This window comes from Coenobita brevimanus, chromosome 71, assembly GCF_032717465.1.
Source record: "Coenobita brevimanus isolate Jiangsu-jjx chromosome 71, ASM3271746v2, whole genome shotgun sequence".
In the NCBI taxonomy this organism is placed as follows: Eukaryota; Metazoa; Arthropoda; class Malacostraca; order Decapoda; family Coenobitidae; genus Coenobita; species Coenobita brevimanus.
The window spans coordinates 44,221,824-44,249,151 of record NC_137024.1 but is presented as its reverse complement, the minus strand read 5'-3'; the positions used below and the strand labels follow the sequence as shown (position 1 = coordinate 44,249,151).

General features: G+C 41.9%; 1 protein-coding gene across 1 annotated transcript in view; it reads left to right on the top strand.

Annotated features, from left to right (window-relative positions):
- LOC145406769 (cell adhesion molecule Dscam1-like) overlaps window positions 1-27,328 on the top strand; it is a 235,237-nt gene that overhangs the window by 36,473 nt on the left and 171,436 nt on the right. The window contains exon 4 of the mRNA XM_080277865.1: window positions 7,800-7,949. Within this exon, the coding sequence (XP_080133991.1) occupies window positions 7,800-7,949 (150 nt within the window). The remainder of the gene's footprint in view (window positions 1-7,799; window positions 7,950-27,328) is intronic.

Below are 27,328 nucleotides of genomic sequence, written 5' to 3'. Positions count from 1 at the left end.
GTCCATTTTTGAACTGAAGTCTCCCGTGAATACTGGACATCTGACCGTTTCGTCTTCCGTTATCTGTGAGATGTCGTCATAGAATGCTTCTATTTCTTCCTCTGGGCTTTGAGAATTCGGTGCATATACTTGTATTACTTTCAAGGTGTATCTTCTGCATAGTCTAATCTCAATTCATGCTACTCTGTCAGACACCCTGCTGAATTTAACATTGTTACCTGCAAGATTTCTTTTAATCAGAAATCCTACACAACTAACTCTTTCATTTTTCCATCCTCTGTAGTGAAATAGGTGGTTGCTGTCTTGGAGTTGAATTAACTTTTCTTCTTCTCTGTGGATCTTACTCAGACCTAAAATATCCCAACTAATATTACCTTATTCTATCATTAAGGTATCAAGTTTGTAATATTCTGCGAGACTTATTACATTATATATATATATATATATATATATATATATATATATATATATATATATATATATATATATATATAGATAGATAGATAGATAGATAGATAGATGTAGATATATAGATAGATAGATAGATAGATAGATAGATAGATAGATAGATAGATAGATAGTAGAGAGAGAGAGAGAGAGAACTAACAGGAAGATTACTGGCCTCCTGAGAGAAAGTTAAACAAATCCAACAGACATTATCGGTCCCTGAGAGATGATCATGCCTCAATGCTAACAGAATGATCTGTACCCTAAATTGAGAGAGAGAGAGAGAGAGAGAGAGAGAGAGAGAGAGATACTTCCTCTCCCCAGTTTGCCGGGAGTCACATACTGTACATGTGCCCATCAACCCTCCCACTCACCACTCTCTCACCTCTCTCACTCATCCCACTCAGCTTACTTAGCCCTTTCACTTATCTTTCTCACACAATCCACTTACCCCTCATCTCAGTAATCCCATTCATCATCTTGCCCTTCTCTCACATCACTCGGCTTTCTCTTAACTCCAACCACTAATCCCACTGACGTCATTCACCCCCTCATACCACTCACTTCTCACCTCACTTACCCTCTCTCATACCATTCACCCTTCACCCCACTCTCTCAACACCCTCATGCCCCTCACTCATCCCTTTCTCGACCCAATCCTTCATCCCTTTCACACTGGTCCTACTCACTTCTCTAACCTCGCTCACTCACCCCATTCCCATCTCTCATCCCTCTCCTCCCATCTTAGCCACCGCGCTTCTTTTTCACATACTGAATCTATTTGCTTGTCATTTTACTGACTGATACTTAAAATTTACTTATCGTTATTTTACCGTTACTCATGCACTCACTTTTTTTTTTTGCTTATCCTTCACCCTGTTTCTGCTCTCATCCCATGCACTCAACTTTTATTCACCATCTATTCTGTATAATTCACTTTCACTTACTGTTCATCCTGCCTACGCACTTAGTTTTACCCATCATCCCTGTCTCAAATCCAATCTCATCTCTCTCTCTCTCTCTCTCTCTCTCTCTCTCTCTCTCTCTCTCTCTCTCTCTCTCTCTCTCTCTCTCTCTCTCCTAGTAATTTTCCCTCTTTCGTCATCTCAACCACTTGCCATCTCCCACACTAACCACTCATTTCCACTATATCATTTCCCATCCCACTAATCTCCTACCATCCAACTCAATCACATCCTTAACTCGTTTCTTCAGTCCCACTCACCGCCCTCTCATCCCTCACAGTTCCTCGTTTCTGCTATTTAATTCCTTCCATCTTTCCCTCCCGTTCACCTCTACCACATACCCTTCACCTCCAATCATCTCCCCTACTCATCTCCAACCACTCAGTCCTCACATCGCCTGAACATGTCCTCCTCCTCCTCCTTCCTCCCACTTAACATCTGTCGCTAAACCCATTTCTTCCCACTTAATTTTTTATCACTCATTCCTCTCCATCCCCATCCCTCTCACTTAAAACAACCCATTCCCCTGTACAACAACCGTCTCATCATTTTGGCTCGCCTACTCCATCCAACTAACTCACTACTGATCTTCCCTGCCATTCATTCCTCACATCGCCTTACCTCTTCCTCCCCACCTCCATTCAGTCACCCAACACTCAGTCCTCCTCCTCCTCCTCCTCCTCTTCCTCTGTCCCACTCTACGCCTCTCATCACACTTACCCGTCATTTCTGCCAATCATACCTCATCACTCTTGCGTCCAGTTCATCTCTTACCCCGCATCTCTATCGCATATTTTTGGCTGCACGCCCTCTTTCTCCACTCATCCTCCAACTACTCATCTCTGCTACGCTTATTTCCTTCCCACACACCTTTCCTCACCTCCAACCACTTAATGCTCTCGTATTTCCTTTTCTTCGCTCATCTCCACCCAATCACCCCTACAGCTTCTTCAATCCATTCCACCTCCACCTACACATTCCTACCATTTCTACTTTCTCACCTACTCACCCCTACCATTTCTTCCTCCCCACTCAGTTCCACTCTCTCATCCCTAATTCTTCCTCCCTACTCACTTCTACCCTCTCATCCCTACCACTTATTTCTTCCCTCTCACCTACACCCACTTATCCCTACCACTTATTTCTTCCCTCTCACCTACACCCACTTATCCCTACTATTTCTTTCTTCCCTTTCACCTCCACCCACTCAACCCTACCATTTATTCCTTCCCTTCCGCCTCCAGCCACTCATCCCTACCACTTTCTCCTTCTCTTTCACCTCCACCCACTCATCCCTACCACTTCTTCCTCCCCACTCACTTCCACCCACTCATCCCTACCACTTCTTCCTCCCCACCCACCTCACCCACTCATCCCTACCATTTCTTCCTTCTCGCTCACCTCCACCCACTCATCCCTATCATTTATTCCATCCCACTCACCTCCACTAATCCCTACCATTTCTTCCTTCTCACTCACTTCCACCCACCCATCCCTACCACTCCTTCCTTCCCACTCACCTCCACCCACTCATCCCTACCACATTTTCCTTCCGACTCACCTCTAACCACTCATCCAACCACGCAATCTCGCCATCGTCTCAGCCCGTCCTCTTCCTCCTTCTCCTTCCCACTCAGCACCCTCTCATCCCTCTTACAGCGGGTAAATATCATTTGTCGCCCACTACAAGATCAACCCGCTTCCCACTTCTCTCTCTCTCTCTCTCTCTCTCTCTCTCTCTCTCTCTCTCTCTCTCTCTCTCCGGTCCACCATTATCCTTCTCTTACCTGCCTCCCACACGTAAGAGCTATACAGGTAACGCGAGTCTGCGGCCTTCGTCGTCTCTTTACTCCCAGAGGTCCTTCTATGGCTGAAAATAGAAAAGAAATATTCGGAAATAATACCGATGATGATGATAATAATGATAATGAATGGTTTTCGTGAGGATGATAAAAATAATAATAATTAGTTACCTAGTGTTATTATGTTGCCAAAATAAGGACGATAATTATGTATAGCACATACGTTATGTTTAATATAAAAAAAGATCTGAAGACCCTAAGGTAATTTCTTGTGTCTCATCAACAAGGGATCTGAAGAAAATTGTCGAAGAACGAATGTGTAAATTTTATGTTTGTCTCAGTAACTGGCTAACTGTATGCTTAACTGTAACCATACTCCTTTCAGGTCATACGAGAGACCACAGCTATATATCCGGAAAGTTACAGCTTTAAAACCTTTGTAGTTTTCTCTAAAACGTGTTGCAAAGATAAAATGAGCAGATTTGAATTCGGTACTTTCCACTAAGTTAAATAGCAAAATATTAAGCCAAAATTATTCAGCAAACATTTTTATCATACGATTTTTAATCAAATAGCTGTATCTCAATTAATTTCTGAGCTATTTCAATTCCAAGTATGCAAGGTTTAGCATAAAATTTAGTATATCGCCTTCAATAATAGGTCAAGGTCATTTATATTTGACACAAGGACTTCGGTTACCCTAGGGTACCTTCATTTATATCATCAAGACTGAAGAAAAAAGTGCAAATAATAATAATAATAATAATATAATAATAATAACAATGATGATGATGATGATGACGATGACGATGACGATGATTATGATGATGATGATGATGATGACAATAATACATCTAATCCTGCGCTGCCCCATGAGGAGCATAGGAGCCCAGGGCTAAGCAAGTTGGTCCTGACATTTAAGATGGAAGTGACCAGTCGCACTTATCTCTGAGTGGTATTACGTGAGCAGTAAACCCCAACCGCCCCTTGGATATAATACTGTAATAATAACAATAATAATAATAATAATAATGAACAGATTAATGAACTATTCCTAATCCCTTCATTCCAAGAGATCCTTCTAGGGCTTAAGAAAAATATGACAAGGTAGCCAAGAAAAAAAAAGAAAAACAATAAAAGGAGGTTAATGGAGATTGCTACCTACCCATAAAAGTTACCGTATCACTACTAGTGCTCCTTCTGAAGATGAAAAAAATAATAATAATAATGCTAAAAAATGGTGCTAAAAATATGAAAAAAGAGGTAACAGTCATCTCTGTGAAGAGCTTTATCTTGTGGTGTTTGGATTAAGGAAGCTAGTAAAAGCCTTTCTCTCTCTCTCTCTCTCTCTCTCTCTCTCTCTCTCTGCCTACTTTCCATGCCTTACTGCTACATTAGTCTTAGGTGATCTGAAAATAGAGTCAGATCAACGACATGGCGGAAAACAGGCTGGAGGAAAGGGGGTAAAATGTTAAGGGAAGGAGTTCATTGCTGAGTAGGGACTGAAATCCTTGTAGGGCTTCTTGTCAAGGCCACCTCTTGCAGGATGCTGTGTCAGGCAACTGATAGAGAAAGACAGAAAATAAGATAAAGAGGGAGAAACAAACAGAAAGGTATATACATACATACATTCCACCATAAATACATACCACCATACCTACATAAAATTTCAAACCAGTTTCTCTACATACTAAAGCATTCGTGTTCAAAATGAACACGAGAGACAGACAGACAGACAGACAGACAGACAGACAGACAGAGATGCATACGTATATTCTAATTAGTTTCTCAACACATTACTAGTAGTATTTATTTTATTCCCAACACTGACACATGATACCCTTTATGATGAAGTGAGCTGAAACAATCCTTCAGTGATGCAGCCACGTCGTCTAAAAACACGTTTTGTCCTTTTATAGTATCCCCTTATGTTCTCTCCCTCTCTCCCGCTTCCCCATTCACTGCTTTTCGCCATTCAGTCCTCTTCTTCTTCAGTCCTTTTCCATATCCATTACTCTCTCCCATCCAGTCTTTTTACCCATTCATTCCTCTCCATTTCGTCCTCTTCCCCATTCAGTCCTCTTCCCCTTTCCCCTTCTCCACTCCCCCTCTTTCCCATTCAGTCCTCTTCACTTATCCCCCTCTTCTCCATTCCTTCTCTTCCCCATGCAGTCCTTTTCCCTTTTTCCTCCTCTTCCCAGTTCAGTCCTCTTTCCAATCCGTTTCTCTTTCCCATCTAGGCCTCTCACCCATTCAGTCCTCTTACCCATTCACCCCTTCTCGCCATTCACTTCTCTTTCCCAATCACTCCTCTTCCCAATTCAGACCTCTTCCAGATTCAGTACTCTTCGTTCATCCCTCTTCCCCATCCTGTCTTCCTCATTCACTCCTTTTCTGATTTCACTACTTTTCCCATTCAGTTCTCTTCATTACTTCCAACTTAGGGTCTGGACTCTCAGATTTAACCCTTTGCACTTTTTATTCTGCTCATTTCTCGTCCGCCGTAAGTTGAAATAAAATACCAAGTAGATTATTCTCCGCCATAACGTTGGGGATTCATTTTATGCGTCTTTGTCCCCGTTTTTTTTTTTTTTTTTTTTTTTTTTTAGAGTAATGAGATCGTCTGACGTTGGCCGAAATCCAATAAAGAGTATTTCATTGCAAAAGGGTTAAGATCAACTCCCTCTCGGAAATCAGACGGAATAAGATCCATGGGGATGCGTTCAACTTTCTTTTCTTTGTCTGTCCTTCTTGCAAATACAGTACACAGTTACCGGAAATTGGTCATACGATTTTTTTTTTTCGGGAAGGGTAAGAAAAGGGGAGTGCTGAATCTTCCCACGTCTCGTGTTCCTCATATAAAAAAGAAATATATTGTTAAGGGAGACAGTTGATGCTAAGTTCGTAGGTGAATCGCAGCCCTGTGCTTTCTTGCTATTCCCTCTCCTTCAGATTCCCTCTTTTTTTCATTTACTTCTCCTTATCACATATGTCACATCCCCATGAAGCCATATTTCTCACTTTATCTTCCCACTCAGACCTTTTTCCTTATTCATTCTCCTTCACTCTTTTCTTCATTTGTTTCCCAATTCATTAGTCTCCCAATTCACTTTCTTCCCCCATCCATTCCTTCACTTACTCTCCTCCTAATTCCTTCTCATTCAATATTTACTGTTCTCCTAATTTACATTCTTCCTCACTCATTTCCCCAGTTAATCGTCTTCAAAGCCCTTCTCTGTTTTCTACTCATATATATATTTCTCCCTTTATCTTTCTCGCAGTTCATCTTGCCTCATTCTGTCATTCATCCCTGTTCACCCTCCTCGATATTCTCTTTCTTCTCAACTTACTTATTCTTTTCCATTCACTCTCCTTCGAACTTCATCTCTATTCAGTCATCGTTTTTCATTTCTCCCAGTTCCCCCTTTCCCCTTTCAGTTTTCTCTCTGTTCACTTCACTCCCAACTTCCTTTTCCTCATTTTCCCATTTCCTCTTCTTCCGTACACCTCTATCATTTTCCTCTCTTCTCCATTCCCGCTCTTCATATTGTAATTCATTCCTGTCCCTCTTCTCCATTATGTTAACCTATTCGCATCCCGTCCGGTAACATTTCGTCATTCCTCTTACATCTTAGCATACTCAGAACTCTCTCATTACAAGCCACTCAAGCTACTTACACTCATCCTATTCCTATTTATATCTCAACCTATCCACATACCTCTCATCCTAATGACATCCCTCTCAATCTAATTACCCCACTCAACCCTCAGTCTCCTCACACCCGTCTCATTTTTTTTTAACAGAATCTGAACAAAGGAAGAAAAAACAAATTAAGTTTTAAAAATCCACACACCAGATTACACGTGTCCTTTATTCATTAAAAATCTGCAATAGTTGAACTTGAACTGCTGTAGGTTGAAGTTTAGGGGGACAACTAACCTGGGAAAGTGAGTTCCAAAGAGAAGCAGTTCTGAGAATAAATGAATTTTGATATGCTGAAGTTCTGAAACATGGCACTGTGACAGTCAAGTCATGTGCGCTACCAGATGCCCGTGTAGCACGGGGGAAGACGTGGAGAGTTGGCACAACAGATGCAACTTCGCCTGAGCATTTGCCATACAAGTCTCTGTAAAGTAATGCAAAGGAGGCAACATTCCGTCTTACCTGTAGGGGAGATAGTTCATTTGTAACTGCTGGGTTATTAGTTATTCATAAAGCTTTGTTCTGAATTTTGTCCAGCTGTTTTAGTGCAACCTCTCTACATCCACTCACTCAAACCACCCCACTCACATCACCCTCCTCTATCTCAGCCTACTCACATCCCATTCATCTTAGTTATACCTTGCATCATTAATGCCCCTCTCGCCAGCTAACATCCCTCTTCTCCCCTGTCTCCCTCACTCCACTCACCCAACTCAAATCACACAAATCCCTCCCATCTTACTCACATCCCATTCATCTTACTTATGTCTCTCCCCACTAACACCTTTCTCGCCCCACCAACATTTCTCATCCCACCAAAACCTTTCTCACCCCACTAACGCCTCTCTCACTCCACTAACACCCTTCTCCCCATTCCACCAGACGGGAAGTACCACGTGACGGAGAGCGGTGAGCTGCATGTGCTGGAGGTGACGCTGGGTGACGGACACTCCAGGTTCAGATGCCGGGCACTGCACCGCCTCACGTCACAATCACATCTCTCGCCCACACCCGCAAAGATCATCGTCACAGGTGGGTTACTGGGGTTTTAAAGGTTTAGAGAGCTTGATGTGAGCTAACGAGCTTTACGGGAAGTGGGAAGCTTTAGGAAAGCTGAGGAGCTTTAATGAGACAGAGGCTTTACGGGGACTGAGGAGTTTTAAGTGGTCCTGAGGAGTTTTCCGTGGTTTGGGAGAGCTCCATCGCCTCATATCGCCCTCACACCTCTCACCCACTCCAGCAATGAGCAAGTGGAGATTTGGGGGGGTTTGGGGAGGTTCTTTCTGAATGCCAAGTGAAATCTGGGAGTGTTTTAAGCACGTCTGAGGAGGGTTATACAGCTCATGATCACACCTCCCACCCACCTCAGCACGGCTCGTCGTTATAGGTTAGTGAAGCTTCTGGGTGGGCTATATGGGAAATGGGGTGTTTTAGCGGTCTGGAGTATTAAGTAGTTCTAAGGAGCTTCAGTTAGTTTAAGGGAGCTCCACCTCCTCACATCCTATTCAAATCTCTCGATCACTCCAACCAGTATCATTATCACAGTGGGCTAGTGGAAGTTTTAAGGGTGTTATGGGAAGCTCCAAGGTGTTGTGGTGAGTTCTGAGTGGTATGAAAATTTTTTGTGAGCTCTAAGAAGTTCAGGGGAGCTTTAAAGGCCTGAGAAGTTTAAAAGTTTGGTTGTTCTCCAGCACCTTACATCCAACTCACAATTTTCACTCACTCCATCCAGAAGCATCATCACAGGTGAGTCTGTGAAATTTCAAAGGGTTTGGAGAGGTTTGTGTGGACGGAGTAGCTTTGAGCAGTCTAAGGAAGCTCAACTACCTCACATCCCACTCACACTTCTTACCCACTCCAGCCAGGACCATCGTCACAGGCGTTTCTAAGTGGCATTTACACTAATTATTATCAGTCTTATTCCTCCGGCGTGGATCTTATAAACTGCTTGTCAGTGCGTCGGATGTACCTGGGTGCAGCATGACTCTGGGCCGTATTCTAATCGGCACAGGAGGCTTCGTGGCAATTTTTTCTTAGCAATTTATTATGAGTATCACACCTTAATATTTTGTTTTATGGTATTCATTGACTTCTAGTACCAACACAGTACGCCGTAGTAACGTTCTAGGAGATAAAAGTATATAACAGGCACAAGGCAAAACAAATAGCTGAGGTAGTGGCGTTAAGAACCTCGAGACTAAAAACATGGATCTCGCGGCTAGGGCTTTTGAGTCATTCATTTTGGCCGACCCCAGAAGGAGCGGTCAAAAGCTTCAAAAAGAATCACCATTACCTATTCTGTCTTGCTAGTGTACGTATTTACGGAATATACTTAAGGTAACACCAAACTTTTTCGTTCAGTAAAGGGAATTCCTGGGAACCAAAGCATTAATTCATTCACTAAGTTTGATGTTAGCCTTCAAATGCCAGTCATGACCAAGTGCATAGTATTTCCTGCCCTGTCTTCCCGTCCACGCCCATGTACGGTTACACAGTATCTTATATTTACCAATAATGAAGGGTCACTGGGGTTCACGAGAGCTGTAAGTGACATGAGGAGTTTTGGGGAGACTTTAATGAATTCAAGGAAGCTTTGAATTTCATTAAGAACTTTGGTGAATTCTAAATAATTTATGGGAGTATTAGGTGACTTGGAGGGAATAGCTGTTGAGTAAGGGGAGCTCAAGGTGATTCGGGGAGCTTTTGATATTTTGAGGGAACTTAACGTGGCATTCAGTTGCTTAGGGGAAGTATTAAACTTAGATGGTTTTGAGAGAGTGAGTTAGCATTTTCCCTTGCTACGGACGCATTAAGTAATTTCCTCAGCCTATCATAAGGAGAAGTTGTTTAGCTGAGGGGAATTTTTATTGCTCAAAAAGTGTATTACTATGTCTATTAACGTTTAGACTCCCATAAATGGCCTCAGATTACTGAAATTGGCCGGGCAGCAGACTGAATAAAACAAACAAGGCCGTTCATGGCAGCAAAAGGATTAATATCTTAAGTGTGGAGGCCTATTTATTTACTTCTTATACCTATTTCTATTCACATTCATCACCATCTCCATCATCACCATCACCATCTTCTTCCTTCTTATCATCATCATCATCATCATCATAGTATTATTATTATTATTATTATTATTATTATTATTATTATTATTATTATTATCATCATCATCATCAGTATTGTCATTAATCCTATCACCCGTTGTAAAGGGATTGCAAATTATCCTCTTCTTCACTAAACAGATTACTTTTTCTTTGTTAGCCTAGTTACCGGCAAAAAGTTTTATGTCTACTTACCACACAACGAATTAACTCAGCTTAGGCGAGACTTTCCGTGGCCAAGGGGTTAATGAGAGTTTGAGGGAAATATATGAGGTCGGGCTGGGAATGAAGAGTTAGCGAGAATTTGAGAGAGATGAATGGAGAGTTACGGTGAGTTTTTAACAAGGTGGTGATAACACTGTGAATGGAAGGTGACTGGCGAGTGGTAAGACTGGAGATAATGATGGTGGTGCAGGACCGGTAGCCTAATGCGGTGTGTGTGTGTGTGTGTGTGTGTGTGTGTGTGTGTGCTAACCTCAGACGATTTTTATATCCAACAGAGATAATTATTAGTAATCGAAAAGTTAAGAAACCTGAGTGGTCGTTTAGGTACAAAGTTGCGTTTAGATATTTAATTCAGGATAACAGACTTTTTTTCTTCAAATGGAAATACTAGCAGTCAAATTCATCGTGGCAGTCCTTATCACACACACACACACACACACACACACACACACACACACACACACACACACACACACACACACACACACACACACACACACACACGTCCATAAAATTCAAAAGTTCACAAATCACACGCATACACATTCATAACCGCTCCCGCAAACATAAATTTGAAAGTTTACACACACACACACACACACACACACACACACACACACACACACACACACACACACACACACACTTCAAATGTACACAAGCGTGTATATGCATAACTTATCTAACATATGCATAAATTTAAAAGTATACACATACGTACACACAGTCTATATACATACATACATTCATGATTATATACACACACACTTGCCAAAGCAACTCCAGCGGCTGACAGTCATACAAACACACCTGTCTATGAAAATTCAATAGCTGACAATCACATGCATATACAGAACATAAAACACACACACACACACACACACACACACACACACACACACACACACATCGCCTCCCACACACCACACCCCCACACACACACACACACACACATCGCCTCCCACACACCACACCCCCCACACACACAGATCTACACCCTTACCCACTCCTACATATACATTCATACAAACACAACCCCCTCCACACACACACACCCTTCCCCCCTACACACATCCAGACAAACTTCCATCAGCGGAGGATGAAATAATTACCAGTCGAATGATGAAACTGGCGAGCTGAAAAATAATAATATGTAAAAGTGTGGAGCATAATAGATCAAAGGGTTGGCACTCGGGCCGTATGTTCCGTGCGCGCGCGTGCCTCCCGAGGGTCATTAAAATTCATTATGGCTGATAATTCCCATGGTAAATTGAACTGGCGTGGGGGGATGGGGGAATAGGCATTGAACTGGCATGGGGTGATGGGGGGATTGGGATGGAGTACCTGGGGGGTGGAGGTTGTGCGAATAGGGGACAGGATGGAGAAATAGGCACTGAAGAAGCATAAGGGATGGGGGGAAAATAGAGGAATAGGGAAGGGAGATGGGGAACAGGGAAGGGGGAGACTGGGGAACTGGCAATGAGCTGGCATGGGGGATTGGGGAAATAGGGGATGGAGTAACTAGGTAACAGACTGAACTGGTGTAGGCAGATGAGGATGGGGGATGGGAGAAATGAGGTCTGATGCAATAGTAGCTAATTCTGGGGGAGGATGGAGGGATTGAAGGGGTGGTAACTGGAAAATATGGGGTGTGTAGTTTGAGAGAGAGTTGGATGTAGGAGTGTAATGGAAGCAGGCGACCGGGAAACTAGGTTGTGGGATAGGGGTATGAATGTAATGGAGGGAATGACTAGGATACGGGGTGGGAATGCGATGGGAAACGGGATAGGATGTAGGAGTCAAGGAGGATACAGAGACGACAGGGAAACAGTGGATAATGGTACAGGGTGATGCGGATGAGGAAATAAGGGAGAGGTAATGGGAGAGGGAGAGTGGGGATGACGGGGGATAGACTGTGAGGACGGTGGGCAAAGAGTGGGGAAAATGGTAGAGTGATGGGAGTGCTGAAAATACGAGATGGTTGACAAGGGATGGTTAGAGATGGATGCAATTGCGTGGGGAGTTGTGGGATGGGGAGTACCTGGGAGTTTGGTTGGGGCTGGGATTTGGAGGATAGGAAAAGGGGTTTGATGTGATGGAGAGTCAAGCCTAGTTAGACATAGGGTGGTGTGGTTTGGGTGTGAAAATGGGTAGTGGGGTGTAAGACAGAGTCCATGAGATGGGGCGAGATGGGAGTGGAAACACGAGGGATCGGATAGGGCGTTATTAGTCTGCTGAGGGATGAAAAATCAACCTGGTTGCGTAAAAACATCAGGGCTGATGTAGATTAGGTAGTGGGAAGACTGCGGGTAGAAGAGGGAGCTAGGTGGTGTCAGGTCTGGGTAATCAAGACTTTTTCGTCTATTGATTGATAGGATTTTCTCTCGACTGAACAAAATCCCCCGGACATGACCTGAATAGGATACCTTAGTGAATCAATGCCATCGAAAAGCTTAATGAATGGCAGATTCTATTTTTTTTTTTTTTTTTTTTTTTTTTCTCAAATTAAATTTTCTTTGATCTGCTGAATATGACAGACCATACCGGGATAATATTGAACAGCAACAAGAGCATGCATGATGCAGATGTTACTATTTAAATTAGCTTCTCTTCGGTGTTCGTTTTCTGTTGAATGCCCGATCCGCTTTCGTTACGAATATGGACCCTGTTTGGAACTCGTCCGACACGGGCGATTAGGTAGGCATGTTTCCACGGTCAGATTCGTGTAAATCTGTTGAACCATGGGATCTGAATGAAAAAGACAAAACTGCAGTCTCTCTCTCTCTCTCTCTCTCTCTCTCTCTCTCTCTCTCTCTCTCTCTCTCTCTCTCTCTCTCTCTCTCTCTCATGGAGTGAAAAGATTCAAATTTCGGCTGTGATCTCTTTAAGGACATGAACTGAAGAAAGGGCGGAATAGTCTTCCCTCCCTTCTGTGCAGTGGGAGGTACGAGGCTGCTTACGACGCAAGAGCTGGGAGGTGGAGTGGTCACTATTACACTACTCCATTACGGAGAGAAGTTTGTCTTGGTCCTCAGCACAAACCCTCCTTAGTCACTTTTTAAGATACGCAGGGAACACGTGTGTAGTACTTTAAGGGGGAACTTTTAGTAGCATCAATTTGTATTTGGTATTGTTATTTCGTAAACCCATGAAAAACTGACACAATTAATCCATTCTCCACGATTTTTTTTTTCCTGCTCTCCCAAATGATTTTATTAAGCTCAGAGGAGGTTTTCCTGAACTGAAGGGGGGTCAGATATAGCCTTCATTTATCCATTTATTACTAGGGTGCCCTCCTAAATGAATAACCCCAACTGACGTCAGCAAGAATTAAGTAATAAGGAAGAAGTTAGATCTGTGCACCTAATTTGGATATAAAGGTATTATATCACTTGAGTAGTTACCAGCTAAATAGTGTAAAATATTAGGCCAAAGTTCAAAGCAAGCTTTTCATCAGATACTTAGTATTTTATTTAACCGTTGGATGCGGTGAAATGTGAGCGTATTAATGGTACTTTTATTTAACCCTTTCAATATGATAACGTGTTTTATATTTTCTTCTTTTAACGTCTGACTATTATATTCAGACTGTAAGAGACTTGGTACTTACAAACGATTTTCCCATTCCGCGGAAAAATTGTCTGTAGGTAGCATGAATAAATTACATAAAAGAAGTCACCACAATGAATGGGTGGAGAGGGTAAAGTAATGGGATTCTTAGTGTGTGTGTGTGTGTGTGTGTGTGTGTGTGTGTGAAGGGAGAAGAGAATGGGGTGGACTGGAGTGATCGTGATTAAAGGGAATGTGACATTTTAATTTTGGTTCTGTGCAAGCATGAGGTGGGAAAGTATAAGAGGATGAGATGGGGTAGGGGAACAGGAGGGAAGGAAGAGGTGAGTGGACAAGAAGGGATGAGCTGGGGTCAAGGGATAGGAAGGGGTATAAGGTGATAAGAAGGGGTGAAGGGACCGAGAGGTGGTGAATAGATAAGAGAGAATGGGTTTAGTGATAGAATAGGTGGGGCTGAGACACGTGGGGTAGGATGGAAATGGAGAAATGAATTCCCCGAGCTAGACCGTGATCGATCATATAGCCTCGCTAGATGACGGGAGAGCGCTTTCTCTCTCAGCAGGGCAGTCACCCGGGCAAGGCGCGTACTCTCGACCTTTCGGTCTTGAGTCAGGCGCTCTACCACTGAGCCACATTGCCCCCAGGGTGTGGGATGGAGTGAGGAGATAAGATAGGAGGATGAGAAGACTATAACATATGTGTTGAAGACTAAGGATGGGCTGGGTGAAGAGACGGGGGGGACTGGGAGTAGTGATGGGATGAGGGATGAGATAAGAGTGTGAGGATGGGTGGACTGGAGTGTGAAGTGGTAGTAGGGGTTTCTGGATGGAAATAGATGAAATAAAATGATATGATGGGTAATTAAGAGAGAATTGTTAGGGAGGGTTAAAGAAGAATGAACAGTAAGGGTGAATCAGTAAGGGACAGAAATAATGATGAAAGAGCAGAATTAAAAAAGAGGAGAGAACGAAGTGGTAAGAGAGGCGTTTAGGGTTAAGATAAACAATGTGAGAGAGAGAGAGAGAGAGAGAGAGCGTACAGGGGATGGGAAGGGGGATATAAATAAGAGGAGACTCACCTTTATATATATCATACCTTTCATGCATCAGACATCAGATTCATAAACCGCTTAGGGTAATGGACTCCGGGTGTCTGTACGTGTCTGTTCTTTTGTTTGTCTGTTTCCCTGTCTGTCTGTCTGTCCGAGTTAATGCTTGTCTGTCTATATGTACGCACGTATATTTTATTCGTATGCATGTGTTTTTCTGTTTATTAGTCAAGTAGTCTGTCTCTTATTTGTCTGTCAGTTTGTCGTTCTGCCTGTGTGAGTACCTACCTGTCTCGCTGGTCATTAGGCTACGTTTCTGCATTCAGTTTGTCTACTTTTGTCTGCGTGTCTGTGTAAGTGCTCCTTTGCCTGTCTCTTCGTTAGCATATGTCTGTCCATTTGTCGGTTTTGTCTGTATGTTGGTCCCTCAATCTGATTCCCTAGCTGTCTGTCTCAGCCTGCCTTCGTCTGCATGTGGATCTGTTCGCCTGTCTGTCTGAATATCCGTCTCTCCGTCTTTATGTCCGGTTTTCCATCATCCTGTCTGTTTTCGTCTTCCCGCATGCCTGCCTTTCTGTCTATCTGTGTCCATTTTGATGTTAATGTCTTCCCGTCTCTTTACCCAAAAGTCTCCCAGTATCAGAATTTTTCATGTAATCTCTCTCTCTCTCTCTCTCTCTCTCTCTCTCTCTCTCTCTCTCTCCGCCCGTATGTCCGTCTGTTTGATCACCTCCATATAATATTACACAGAAATATTTGCATATATTTGTGGTAGTGTGTCAACTCAGTGTGCATTTATTTATGTATGTGGAATATTTTACGCGTCTGTCCACTGGTATACACGTCACTGTTTGCTGCCACTAAATATATGTCAGTCTGAAAGCGTCAGTCATGGATTTAAGGCCATGTGTCTTCTCTTCTTATATATTCATAGAAAGGTGGTATATCCGAAAAATATGGCTGATAAGTTACGGTCTGCAGCTACCTGTATATTATTTCAACTAACTTATGACTGATCTTTTATGATTATCTTCCTCCATGTTAGCCTATCTTTGTATATAACTGCCATTGTTTAAAATGTATGTTTATAATACGTTAATGATTTTAAATGAATGTCTCCACGGTTACCAATATCAATGGAATTGTCTTACTATGCTACTCAGTCTAACTCGTCTGATTATACGTAACCCTAATCACGTCTGTTTGTATAATTCGCACTGTCTTACTATGAGAGTCTCTAACCTGTCTCTTCTTATATGATTATCTCCACCTATGCCAATCTATCTCGCACCGTCTGATTATAAGGATATGTCTAAATTGCCTGACCATATATAACTATCTGTTGGTTCGCCATATAACTGGCACTGTATCGTCTTTCTTTCTACACCTATTTAATTGTTAAAATCATTATGAGCCTCTATGTCTCACAAAACTTATGGCTTTTGTTTTCGAAGTCCTGTCTGTTCATCTCTGTATATGTCTGTCTGTCTATATTAACCTGTCTATTTTTCCCGTCCATAATATAACGTAATCGATTATGACCTTTCTACGGATTTAGGATTTTTTTCAATTTGTCTGTAGTTAATCCCCTCGAAATGATGGGATGAAGTCACAAAATAATTTCTCTTTTCCATGATTTTTTTCTCGTCAGTCATAAAGTGATAAAATAATGAATAATTCTCTTTTTAGTTGAATAATTTGCATAGGCTCTGTTTTGGTGAATGTTACTAATGCAGCGCTTGGACATAAATAATTCTGTTTCGCTGTGTCGTTGCTGGTGATGGGTTGGCTGGGTGGGGCCGGGCCAGTGGTGAAATATTTTGCAAATTTTTTTACACACACTCACACACACACACACACACACACACACACTACTTCTCGCAAACTCATACTTTTATGTAGTTTTTTGCAATCTTTATTGTATACTCTCTCTCTCTCTCTCTCTCTCTCTGTATATTGTCACGAATCAATTCGCGACATTTCCTTTTTGTGAGAAGCCACGAACTAATAGTGGAAAACTCACTGTGTATCGCTCAGTTAACCGTTTCTCTCTCCATTTCGGGGTATACTTTTCAAATAATTCGTCACCGTTTTCAAAAAGTGACCGATTTAATGCACGTCACTAAGTGCGCTACTGAGCGATACAATTATTTCTTTATCGTTTGCCTCTGCTTCCCTCAACCGTTAGCCACGCCTTGCGTCCTGCCCATTCAATGTATTTGAATTGAGTCGTGTGTTTGCTGTGACGGAGAAAGGGTCTGTGCTCAGAAGTGGAGAGGTCAGCTAGCACCCCAAGCTCCATTAGTACAGTTAATCCCGGTATTCCCACCCACTCCTCGGGTGATACATAGTATTCATCGACTGGTATTTCTTTTGTGTATTTTGTAGTTTTAAGAGCTTAGTTAAGGTGTTTTTCCCTAGGCGTAAGTATTTAGCTTTTGTGAGAGTGAGTGAGTGCGTCTCATTGATTTGATTTGAAATGTAACGTTAAATTTATTTTTTTGTAATTAATAAATTTAACAGTTCTTTTCCTTGAGCTTCATGTAAAGTAAACTCGTGTTTCATTTCTCCGAATTAAGCTTATTTCCCACATAACTCCTAGCTTGCATAAACGTTTTACTATTCATAACTGGTACTTAGACCAGTCTTGTTGTATTAACTTAAAATCCGTTGTGCCAGGAGTTAATGCATCAGCAAGAACCTGATGTTATTATTATTAGTATTAGTTATTTATTGTCAGGGGTGATGTAACTTTCTCCAGAGGCTAACAGTACAGTAATTCAGCAATTGTGAGTAATTAGTCTCTGCTGAGTACTGTTGAGAAAGTTTATAAATTCTCGTTCTTAGAGAATCTTAGCAAATCAGCGTAAAGTAATCGTTGCTTGATGTAGCAAGACAATCATTGTCTCTGCTCTTCAATATTATTGAATATTATTATCAATTTAAATAATATTTAACCATTTATATCAAAATTACCGTGATATTATAAAAACCCCCGTGACAATTGGCGACCTCATTCCAGGATATTAACTCCTAGCTCTAAAGCTATTCACGAGATAGTGCTCACTCATTCATATTTAGGTATTTATCATTAAAGTTTATAGGCACAAGCTTACTGGTGTTTACCCTTAATTTAGCAAGTGAATTTTGCTTTATTAATCAATAGAGTACTTAACTCTAGTTTATTTTTGGTAACGCCAGACGATTTTATTCGCTCCTGGGAAGTCGGCGTACCCATTGTGTTTATTATTGAGTCTTCCCAGTCATTTACATTTTTTATTTATTTTTGCCAGTTAACTAGATAAGACTGGTCACCACTAGCTTGTGTCTGTATTCTTTACTTGTGTTTATTAGTATTCGTCGCTAAGCAGTCAGTACTCAATTTCGGTTTGCTTAATAAATTAGCGAAATGGCTACTACTGTATTTTTACAGGAAGCCAAAGAAATGGGTCTTTCGGACCCAACCGAAATTAAAGAGTATATACTCTCACGGCATAATTACGAGCAAGAACGTGAGAAAGATGCTCGTGAAGAGCGTAGGATTCAGCGCGAATACGAGCGAGAACAGCGTGAGGAACGTGAAAGAGAGCGTGCTTATGAACAAGAGCAGCGTGAGAAACAGCGCGAATACGAGCAGAAACAACGCGAGCTCGAGTTAGAAAAAGAGCGAGAACAGCGCGAATACGAGCGTGAACAACGCGAGCGAGAACGAGAACATGAACTTGAAGTGCTGAAGCTCAAGCGAGATTCCTTGGCTTCAGACACGTCTGGTGCAGTTGGTCAAAGCTCCACGAGCGTTCCCCCTGCACATGTCCTGGCGACCCCACGCATCAAGCTTCCTTCATACAAGGAAAGCGAGCGAATCGAGCCGTACATAGCTCGTTTTGAGGACATGGCAGACTTATATCAACTGGATGAGGCAGCTAAGCGGCTTCAGTTTCTTAGCCTATTTGAGGGCCCTGCCCTCGATATTCTCCACAGAATTCGTGGAGACAATCTCACATATGAGATGATGAAAGCTGCACTCATTAAGGCGTATGGTCTCACAGTAGACGACGCCAAAGTTCAGTTCATGCGAGCTCGTCTCCAAGACAAGGAGACAGCTGTTCAGTTCCTTGATCGTCTCACAGCTTACTTAAATGAGTGGATGGAGAAAGATGAAACTCCTTCCACGCGTGAGGGGATAATTGACCTTATGCTGCGTACACAGCTAGAGAGGTCGTGGCCTGCTGAGCTCATAGCACAGCTTAAGATCTGCCAGGTGAAAGATGCCAGCCAAATGGCAGAGAAGGCTGACGCATTCTTTACTGCATACGGGTATCAAGCTCGTAAGCAAAACACCTGGAGCAGAAAAGATACTGCCAAGTCTGGGAAGCCGTCTCAGACTGAATCCCAGCACCAAGGCCATTCTCAGAGTAATGGTCAAGGTCCAAAACCGCAGTGGAAGGACCAGGGGCAAAACACTCAGAAACCTGAGTGGAAGAGGTACAACAAGTACCCTAACCAGCAACAGTATCAGCCACGCAACCGACCGTCGGGACAAACTTTTTCACCTCCAGCTCAAAAGAGGCAGGAAGCGAATGCAGCCTTCATTCCTCAGCAGCAGCCTGGTGGTCACGTCCCTACCAGTGTGGGTACTTCCCCACAGTTCACTAGTCCTACAGTGACAGTGAACCCCTCTCCACAGATGGCCAATCTTCCATCTTATAACTCACAAGGCACAATGTTTGCCACATCAATTCAGCAGCCTCATGAGTGGCTAGCTGCTTCCTCCACAGGCCCCACCACAGGTGACAGTACCTTCCTTGTACAGCCAGGGTTTGTGGGAGACATTCCTGTGAAGGTCCTGAGAGACAATGGTTCCTCAGGTTGCTCTGTTAAGCAGAGTTTAGTTCGGCCTGAGCAGTATACAGGTCGACAGATCCATGTAAGCCTTATTGATGGATCAGTGAGATTGTTCCCTGAGGCATGTATCCAGGTGGCATCTCCATTTTATACTGGTATGACACTTGCAGTTGTCATGCCAGAGCCTCTATTTGACTTAATAGTAGGCAATATTAATGGAGTCAAGGATAGTTGCTCCGATGGCGCTACTCAGACTTTGGCTGCTGCGGGTGACCTGAGCCATGACTGAGGCTCCAGACTGTGTCACCCCAGTGATCATTGAATCGCCGCAAGATCTGATGTGCAGTCAACTTGTTGTACAAGAACAACATTCTGACCCGACACTTGCTGCCGTGCGGAATAAACAAAAGGGTCGAGTGATTAAGTATTCACGGGGAGGTCGAGCCAAGTTCCTTCGCAAACAAGGACGGCTCTACCGTGAGTCACGAACACCCGAGGGCGAGGTTCGACTGCAGTTTGTCGTTCCTGCCAAGTACCGCCCAGCAGTGTTACAATGGGGTCATTGTCCAGCCTCAGGAGGTCACCTGGGCAAAAGGAAGACCCAGGGCCGTATCCGAGCTGATTTTTTTTCTGGCCAGGGATGGACGAGACATAGACAGTTTTGTCCGTTCCTGCAGTGTGTGCCAAAGTATCACCACTGATCAGGGACATGTCCTTCCTGTGCCGTTCATAACCACACCTGTAATCTCTGAGTCAGTTGAGAGACAGGGTAGTGGTGAAGTGGGTGCAGACCTGATGTCTCGCCCATTGGCCCCACAGGACACAGTATGTCCAGGGCCTGTACATGCATATTATGTACCTTAAGTTAAGGGGGAAGTTGAGAGGCGACTTGAGGCTATGGAAGACCCAAGTTTGCATAAGGATTCTCAGCTTCCCGGTACTAATATATGTACCGTAAGTTAAGGGGGAAGTTGAGAGGCGACTTGAGGCTATGGAAGACCCAAGTTTGCATAAGGATTCTCAGCTTCCCGGTACTAATAGAAGTACTGCGGTCAAAGGGGAAGTTCGAGAGAGAACTCCGCAGTGGCGACTTGAGGCTATGGAAGACCCAAGTTTGCACAAGGATTCTCAGCTTCCCGGTACTAATATAAGTATTGTATTGTAGGTTAAGGGGGAAGTGAGAACTCCGCAGAGGCGACTTGAGGCTATGGAAGACCCAAGTTTGCACAAGGATTCTCAGCTTCCCGATACTAATATAAGTATTGTAGGTTAAGGGGGAAGTTCGAGAGAGAACTCCGCAGAGGTGACTTGAGGCTATGGAAGACCCAAGTTTGCACAAGGATTCTCAGCTTCCCGGCACTAATATAAGTATTGTATTGTAGGTTAAGGGGGAAGTTCGAGAGAGAACTCCGCAGAGGCGACTTGAGGCTATGGAAGACCCAAGTTTGCACAAGGATTCTCAGCTTCCCGATACTAATATAAGTATTGTAGGTTAAGGGGGAAGTTCGAGAGAGAACTCCGCAGAGGCGACTTGAGGCTATGGAAGACCCAAGTTTGCACAAGGATTCTCAGCTTCCCGGTACTAATATAAGTATTGTAGGTTAAGGGGGAAGTTCGAGAGAGAACTCCGCAGAGGCGACTTGAGGCTATGGAAGACCCAAGTTTGCACAAGGATTCTCAGCTTTCCGGTACTAATATAAGTACAGTATTGTATTGTAGGTTAAGGGGGAAGTGAGAACTCTGCAGAGGCGACTTGAGGCTATGGAAGACCCAAGTTTGCACAAGGATTCTCAGCTCTCCGATATTAATATAAGAACTGTAGGTTGAGGCACAGGTTGAGGACCCGTGTGCAGTTCGAGGCTATGGAAGACCCGAGTTTGCACAGGGATTCTCAACTGGCCGACCATAATCGTGTGCTAAAATTAATGGCGACCTCGAGTGTACTTTTCATAGCATGTACTGACTGCTAGCCAGAGAGAGTAATTGTAACATAATAAGAATTTTGTCCCATTGACACTTTTGATGCTCCACCTCAATTGGTTTTGCAGGTTCAGCAATGGGTGTAGCAGTTTTGCTGTGCGGACCAGCTGATCGTCTGCCGCATGCTGCTGCCTCTTCTCCTCTGCCTTCGTCGTCGCCATATTATTTACTGTCATTTTACACGTAGGTACAGTTACACTACAACTGTCACACCTACACCGTGTATTACATACACCACGCTACACAACAATTAGTTGTCAGTGTAAATGTAGCGAATTTTCGCTCAGTTTGACCTGAGTACAGGATTTTCACCGTCGTCACGGAGTTTTTCCCTCAAGCTTGCTTCTATTAACGTAAATACGAGGTTTTTCGCTCACTGACGACTGCGACTTTCTCCTGTAGCAGGATAGCACACACACCACAGTGTGAATCTTGTGTGACTGAGTTAGGATTTATATGTATGTATATTGAAATCTTTCTTCTGAAGGAAGAAAGATTTAATTTTCATGGGGCGTAATGTCACGAATCAATTCGCGACATTTCCTTTTTTGTGAGAAGCCACGAACTAATAGTGGAAAACTCACTGTGTATCGCTCAGTTAACCGTTTCTCTCTCCATTTCGGGGTATACTTTTCAAATAATTCGTCACCGTTTTCAAAAAGTGACCGATTTAATGCACGTCACTAAGTGCGCTACTGAGCGATACAATTATTTCTTTATCGTTTGCCTCTGCTTCCCTCAACCGTTAGCCACGCCTTGCGTCCTGCCCATTCAATGTATTTGAATTGAGTCGTGTGTTTGCTGTGACGGAGAAAGGGTCTGTGCTCAGAAGTGGAGAGGTCAGGGGCTAGCACCCCAAGCTCCATTAGTACAGTTAATCCCGGTATTCCCACCCACTCCTCGGGTGATACATAGTATTCATCGACTGGTATTTCTTTTGTGTATTTTGTAGTTTTAAGAGCTTAGTTAAGGTGTTTTTCCCTAGGCGTAAGTATTTAGCTTTTGTGAGAGTGAGTGAGTGCGTCTCATTGATTTGATTTGAAATGTAACGTTAAATTTATTTTTTTGTAATTAATAAATTTAACAGTTCTTTTCCTTGAGCTTCATGTAAAGTAAACTCGTGTTTCATTTCTCCGAATTAAGCTTATTTCCCACATAACTCCTAGCTTGCATAAACGTTTTACTATTCATAACTGGTACTTAGACCAGTCTTGTTGTATTAACTTAAAATCCGTTGTGCCAGGAGTTAATGCATCAGCAAGAACCTGATGTTATTATTATTAGTATTAGTTATTTATTGTCAGGGGTGATGTAACTTTCTCCAGAGGCTAACAGTACAGTAATTCAGCAATTGTGAGTAATTAGTCTCTGCTGAGTACTGTTGAGAAAGTTTATAAATTCTCGTTCTTAGAGAATCTTAGCAAATCAGCGTAAAGTAATCGTTGCTTGATGTAGCAAGACAATCATTGTCTCTGCTCTTCAATATTATTGAATATTATTATCAATTTAAATAATATTTAACCATTTATATCAAAATTACCGTGATATTATAAAAACCCCCGTGACATATATATATATATATATATATATATATATATATATATATATATATATAAAATGCAATTTTTTTTACACACACACACACACACACACTACTTCTCACAAACTCTTACTTTTATGTAGTTTTTTGCTACCTTTATTGTATACTCTCTCTCTCTCTCTCTCTCTCTCTCTCTCTCTCTCTCTCTCTCTCTCTCTCTCTCTCTCAAGATTTTCGCACACCTCTTTCATATCAGCTTTAAATGATCTTCTCACACATTCAGATCCAGTCCGTCTTCCTGCTACTTAGTCAGCCGTTTCTCCCTTCATCTCTCTCTCTCTCTCTCTCTCTCTCTCTCTCTCTCTCTCCGGACTCGTCTTTTTCCATTTCCTACAATCACCGGTCATTCATTTCCAAAACATTTATTTCTCCTGCCTTATGTTTCTAGACCATATATTTTAAGTAAAGATAAAATTCCTATAAATTTAATATCTATGGAGGTTTATAGTCACATAAAAATCACATGGAGGAAAAACGATCATCCCTTTCCAATTTCTCATCCAACTCTCCTCACCACACCATCCCAATCTCCTTTTTTCTTCTCTAACTCTTCCTCCTCCTCCTCCCCTACACGCCTCTCTTGTACTCTCTGTTTTCCTCTCTCTTCTTCATGCTCTCCCTCTCTCCCCCATTTCTCCTTCTCTCTCTCTCTCTCTCTCTCTCTCTCTCTCTCTCTCTCTCTCTCTCTCATTCCATTCTGCCGTTCCCACACATTCACTCTTCAGTTCCTCCGTCTTGGTCATGCTCCTCTTCCCCCCATTCTTCCTCTATCCCTCTTATTCACGGTCTCCCCCTTCCCCCTCTCATCTCATTCTGTTGCAATATTCTAGCCTGCCTTTCCCACTCATTATCTTGCCATTTCTTACCCTCTCGCTCCCCACTGTACCCCCGTTTCCTATCTAGCTTGTCATTATCGGTCTTCCTCTCCATTTTCTCCTCAGCTTCCACAGCTTCCTCTTCCCCCTCCCCTTCTGCCTTTCTCTTTCTTTCATCATTTTATTCCTACTCTCCCGTTCGCTCTTTTTCCTAAGCAGTGTCATCTTTATTTTCTGCTTTCATTCGCATTTCTAATATTATACTTCTTACTGTCTTTTCACCGCTTCCTACTCCCTTTGCTCTCCCCTCCTCTCTATTCCATTCCCCCCTCCTCTCATTCTTTCTTTCCCCTTTCATCCCCCTCTTTAATTTTTCCTCATTCTCTTTTCCGTCTCGCTTCAGTTTCATTTCTTTTTCTATCGTACCTCTCTCCTTCCCTTCTCCTTACACTCTCTCCCCTCTTATTCACTCTCTTCTTTTCCTTCTCTCTCTCTCTCTCTCTCCCTCTCAACACACAACGAAATCCTGCAACGATAATAACAGAAACAGAAAAAATCTTCTTAAGCAAATACCCCGCGTAAAACAGAGGGAATTTAACATCTGGTGCATCCACGACTCCTCAGTTTTATCTTAAATCCGCTTTATCATCTGGATGTTTTCAGTTTTTATTCGTATTTCTGTTTTATCCGAACTTCGCTTTCTCATATGGATTATTAATTTACCTTACCCGAAATTTTGTATCACATAATATCCTTAGGTTGATGCGAATTTTCTTTTATCCAAACCCTGCCAGTGTATTCGAATTTCTTCAGTTTTATCCGGAATGTCGTTTTATCCGGAAACCGAATTTTCATCGGGATATCTTCAATTTACTCTGAATTTTTGTTGTATCCGGACTTAACTTATGTATCCGGATATCCTCAACCATTTCCGAATTTTTAAAATCCGATCTTCGCTTCTATATCCTGAATTCCCAGACTTTATCCGGATTTTCTTTCATCCGCTCTCTGCCTTTTCATCTGGATATCTTCATTTTTATCCGAAATTTAGTTTTATACTGCACTTTTTCATTCGAATTTGTTATGCTTTATTCGATATATTTGTTTTATCCAGACTCCGTATTTTTATCAGCATATCTTCAATCTTATCAGAAATTTAGTTTTACCTAGATTCTGCTTTCCCATCAAATATCTTCAGCCTTATCCAGAATTTCACTGTATCCGGCTATTGTTTATTTATCTGATTCTCTTCAGCTTTATCCAGAATTCTGTTTTTATCCAAACTACTGTTTTATTTGGATTTCCTCTGTTTTCTATGTAATTTTGTTCTACTGTGAATGGTTTTGTATCCGTTTTTATTTTTTACCAAACTTCATTTTATCTGCATTTCTTGAATATTATTCCATTTTCGCTTTTTTCATCTGGATATTTTCAATTTTAATAGTGTTTACTCTTGTATTTATTTGCATTGCTTCAATTTTATTCGGGTTTTTGCTTTATCCGAACTTTTGTTTTACATCACCTGGATATTTTCTGTTTTATTTGTATCTACTTCCTGTCCAAGTGTGTTAGCTTTTTATCAACTCTTCCCCTCTACAAGAATTTTCGGATTTCTTCAGTTTTAAACGGTTTATTTTCACCAGGATTCTTCAGCCCATTCAGAATTTGTTTTTGTCCATATTTCTTCAGCCTTGTCTACAACTATCTTTTATCTGGATTCCTCAATCCTTTTTTTTTATCTGGATTTCCGATTCTTTTTTTTCCTGTACATAAATTTCTCTGCATTCTCTTAATATTAATGCTTCACGTTGTTATTCGCATTTCTTCATTTTTTTTCTGAACACATTTTATACCTGGTTTCTTTACATCATTCAGACCTTGCTTTTTAAGTCGGATTTCTTCAGTTCTACCCGTGTATATTTTTTGCCCAAATTCTTCAGTTTTATCAGAATATATTTCTTCTTCTTCTTCTTCTTCTCTCTCTCTCTCTCTCTCTCTCTCTCTCTCTCTATCTCTGACAGATCTTAAATCCTTTTCTCTGATGACGTATTTTTATTTTAATCAAACTACAACCAGATAATTTTTGTCAAGTTTTTAACTCAGCTGTAGCAAAAAAGTTATTAACTGAGGTAGCATTTAACCACCTCATGTCGAAGACAGCTCCCTTAAGGCGAATAAAATCGTCTGGAGGCAGCAAAAATAAACAAATAGAGCAGTTACCGGATTTGGGGGGCTATATTTTTCAGACGCCAGATTTTTTTTTTTCTCTCGGATATCTATCAGTTTTTTCTTGATCTGACTGGATTTTTCAGCTTCATCTGGACTCTTATTTTCTCTTTTTTATACAAACTTTTCCATTTTATCTGATATTGATAAATTTTCCTGGAGTTTGTTTTTAATTAATTGTACACACGTGTATTTCCTTAGGAGAGACCTCTTGTACTGAAGAGGTAAATAAAGGCTATGCATAACCAAGACAGCTGATTAAAATTTGGATATTGCAAGAATAAAATTAATTATACATCATCGATGTGAAAGTTAATGCTTACTTTTTTTTTTTTTTAATTCTTCAACTTTTGTTCGAATTGTTCAGCTTTGTACAGTAAGATTTCTTATTTAAGACCTTCAAACCGACGACGTCTCCGTGTTTCTTCTTGCTACTCCCAGGTGATTTTATTAAGCTAAGAAAAAATGATCGAATTAGAGGGGTTAGATACAGTTTTGAAAAGCCCCATCACTATCAGGTGGCTTTCCTCAGCTAAAAAATATAAATAAATACAAATAAAAGAAAACAAAAGTAGTACCACGATGGAACTACAATGTGACGTTCTAAGATACTGGTATATAAAATCTTCTGAACGCAGCAAGAAAACAACAGTAACAAGTCATTAGCTAGGTAAAATCTTGTGGTGGTAGCAAGAATGAAAAACTACAGTAATAAGTCCCAGGCTTAAAAATGCATAGTGCAGTAGCAGCAATAAATAACTACTAGGGTTTTATTGCTCACGTACTGCCACTCAGGAATGTGCGAGGCTGGTCAGTTTCATCTTAAATGTCAGGACCAACTTGTCTAGCCCCGGGCTCCTACGCTCCTCATGGGACAACGTAGGATTAGATGATGGATGGATGGATGGATGAACAATAACACGTATTAAGATGTCTATACTTACTGCGGTATCAGCAAAAACAAGGTACAATAAGGCGTCTTAAACTTTAAA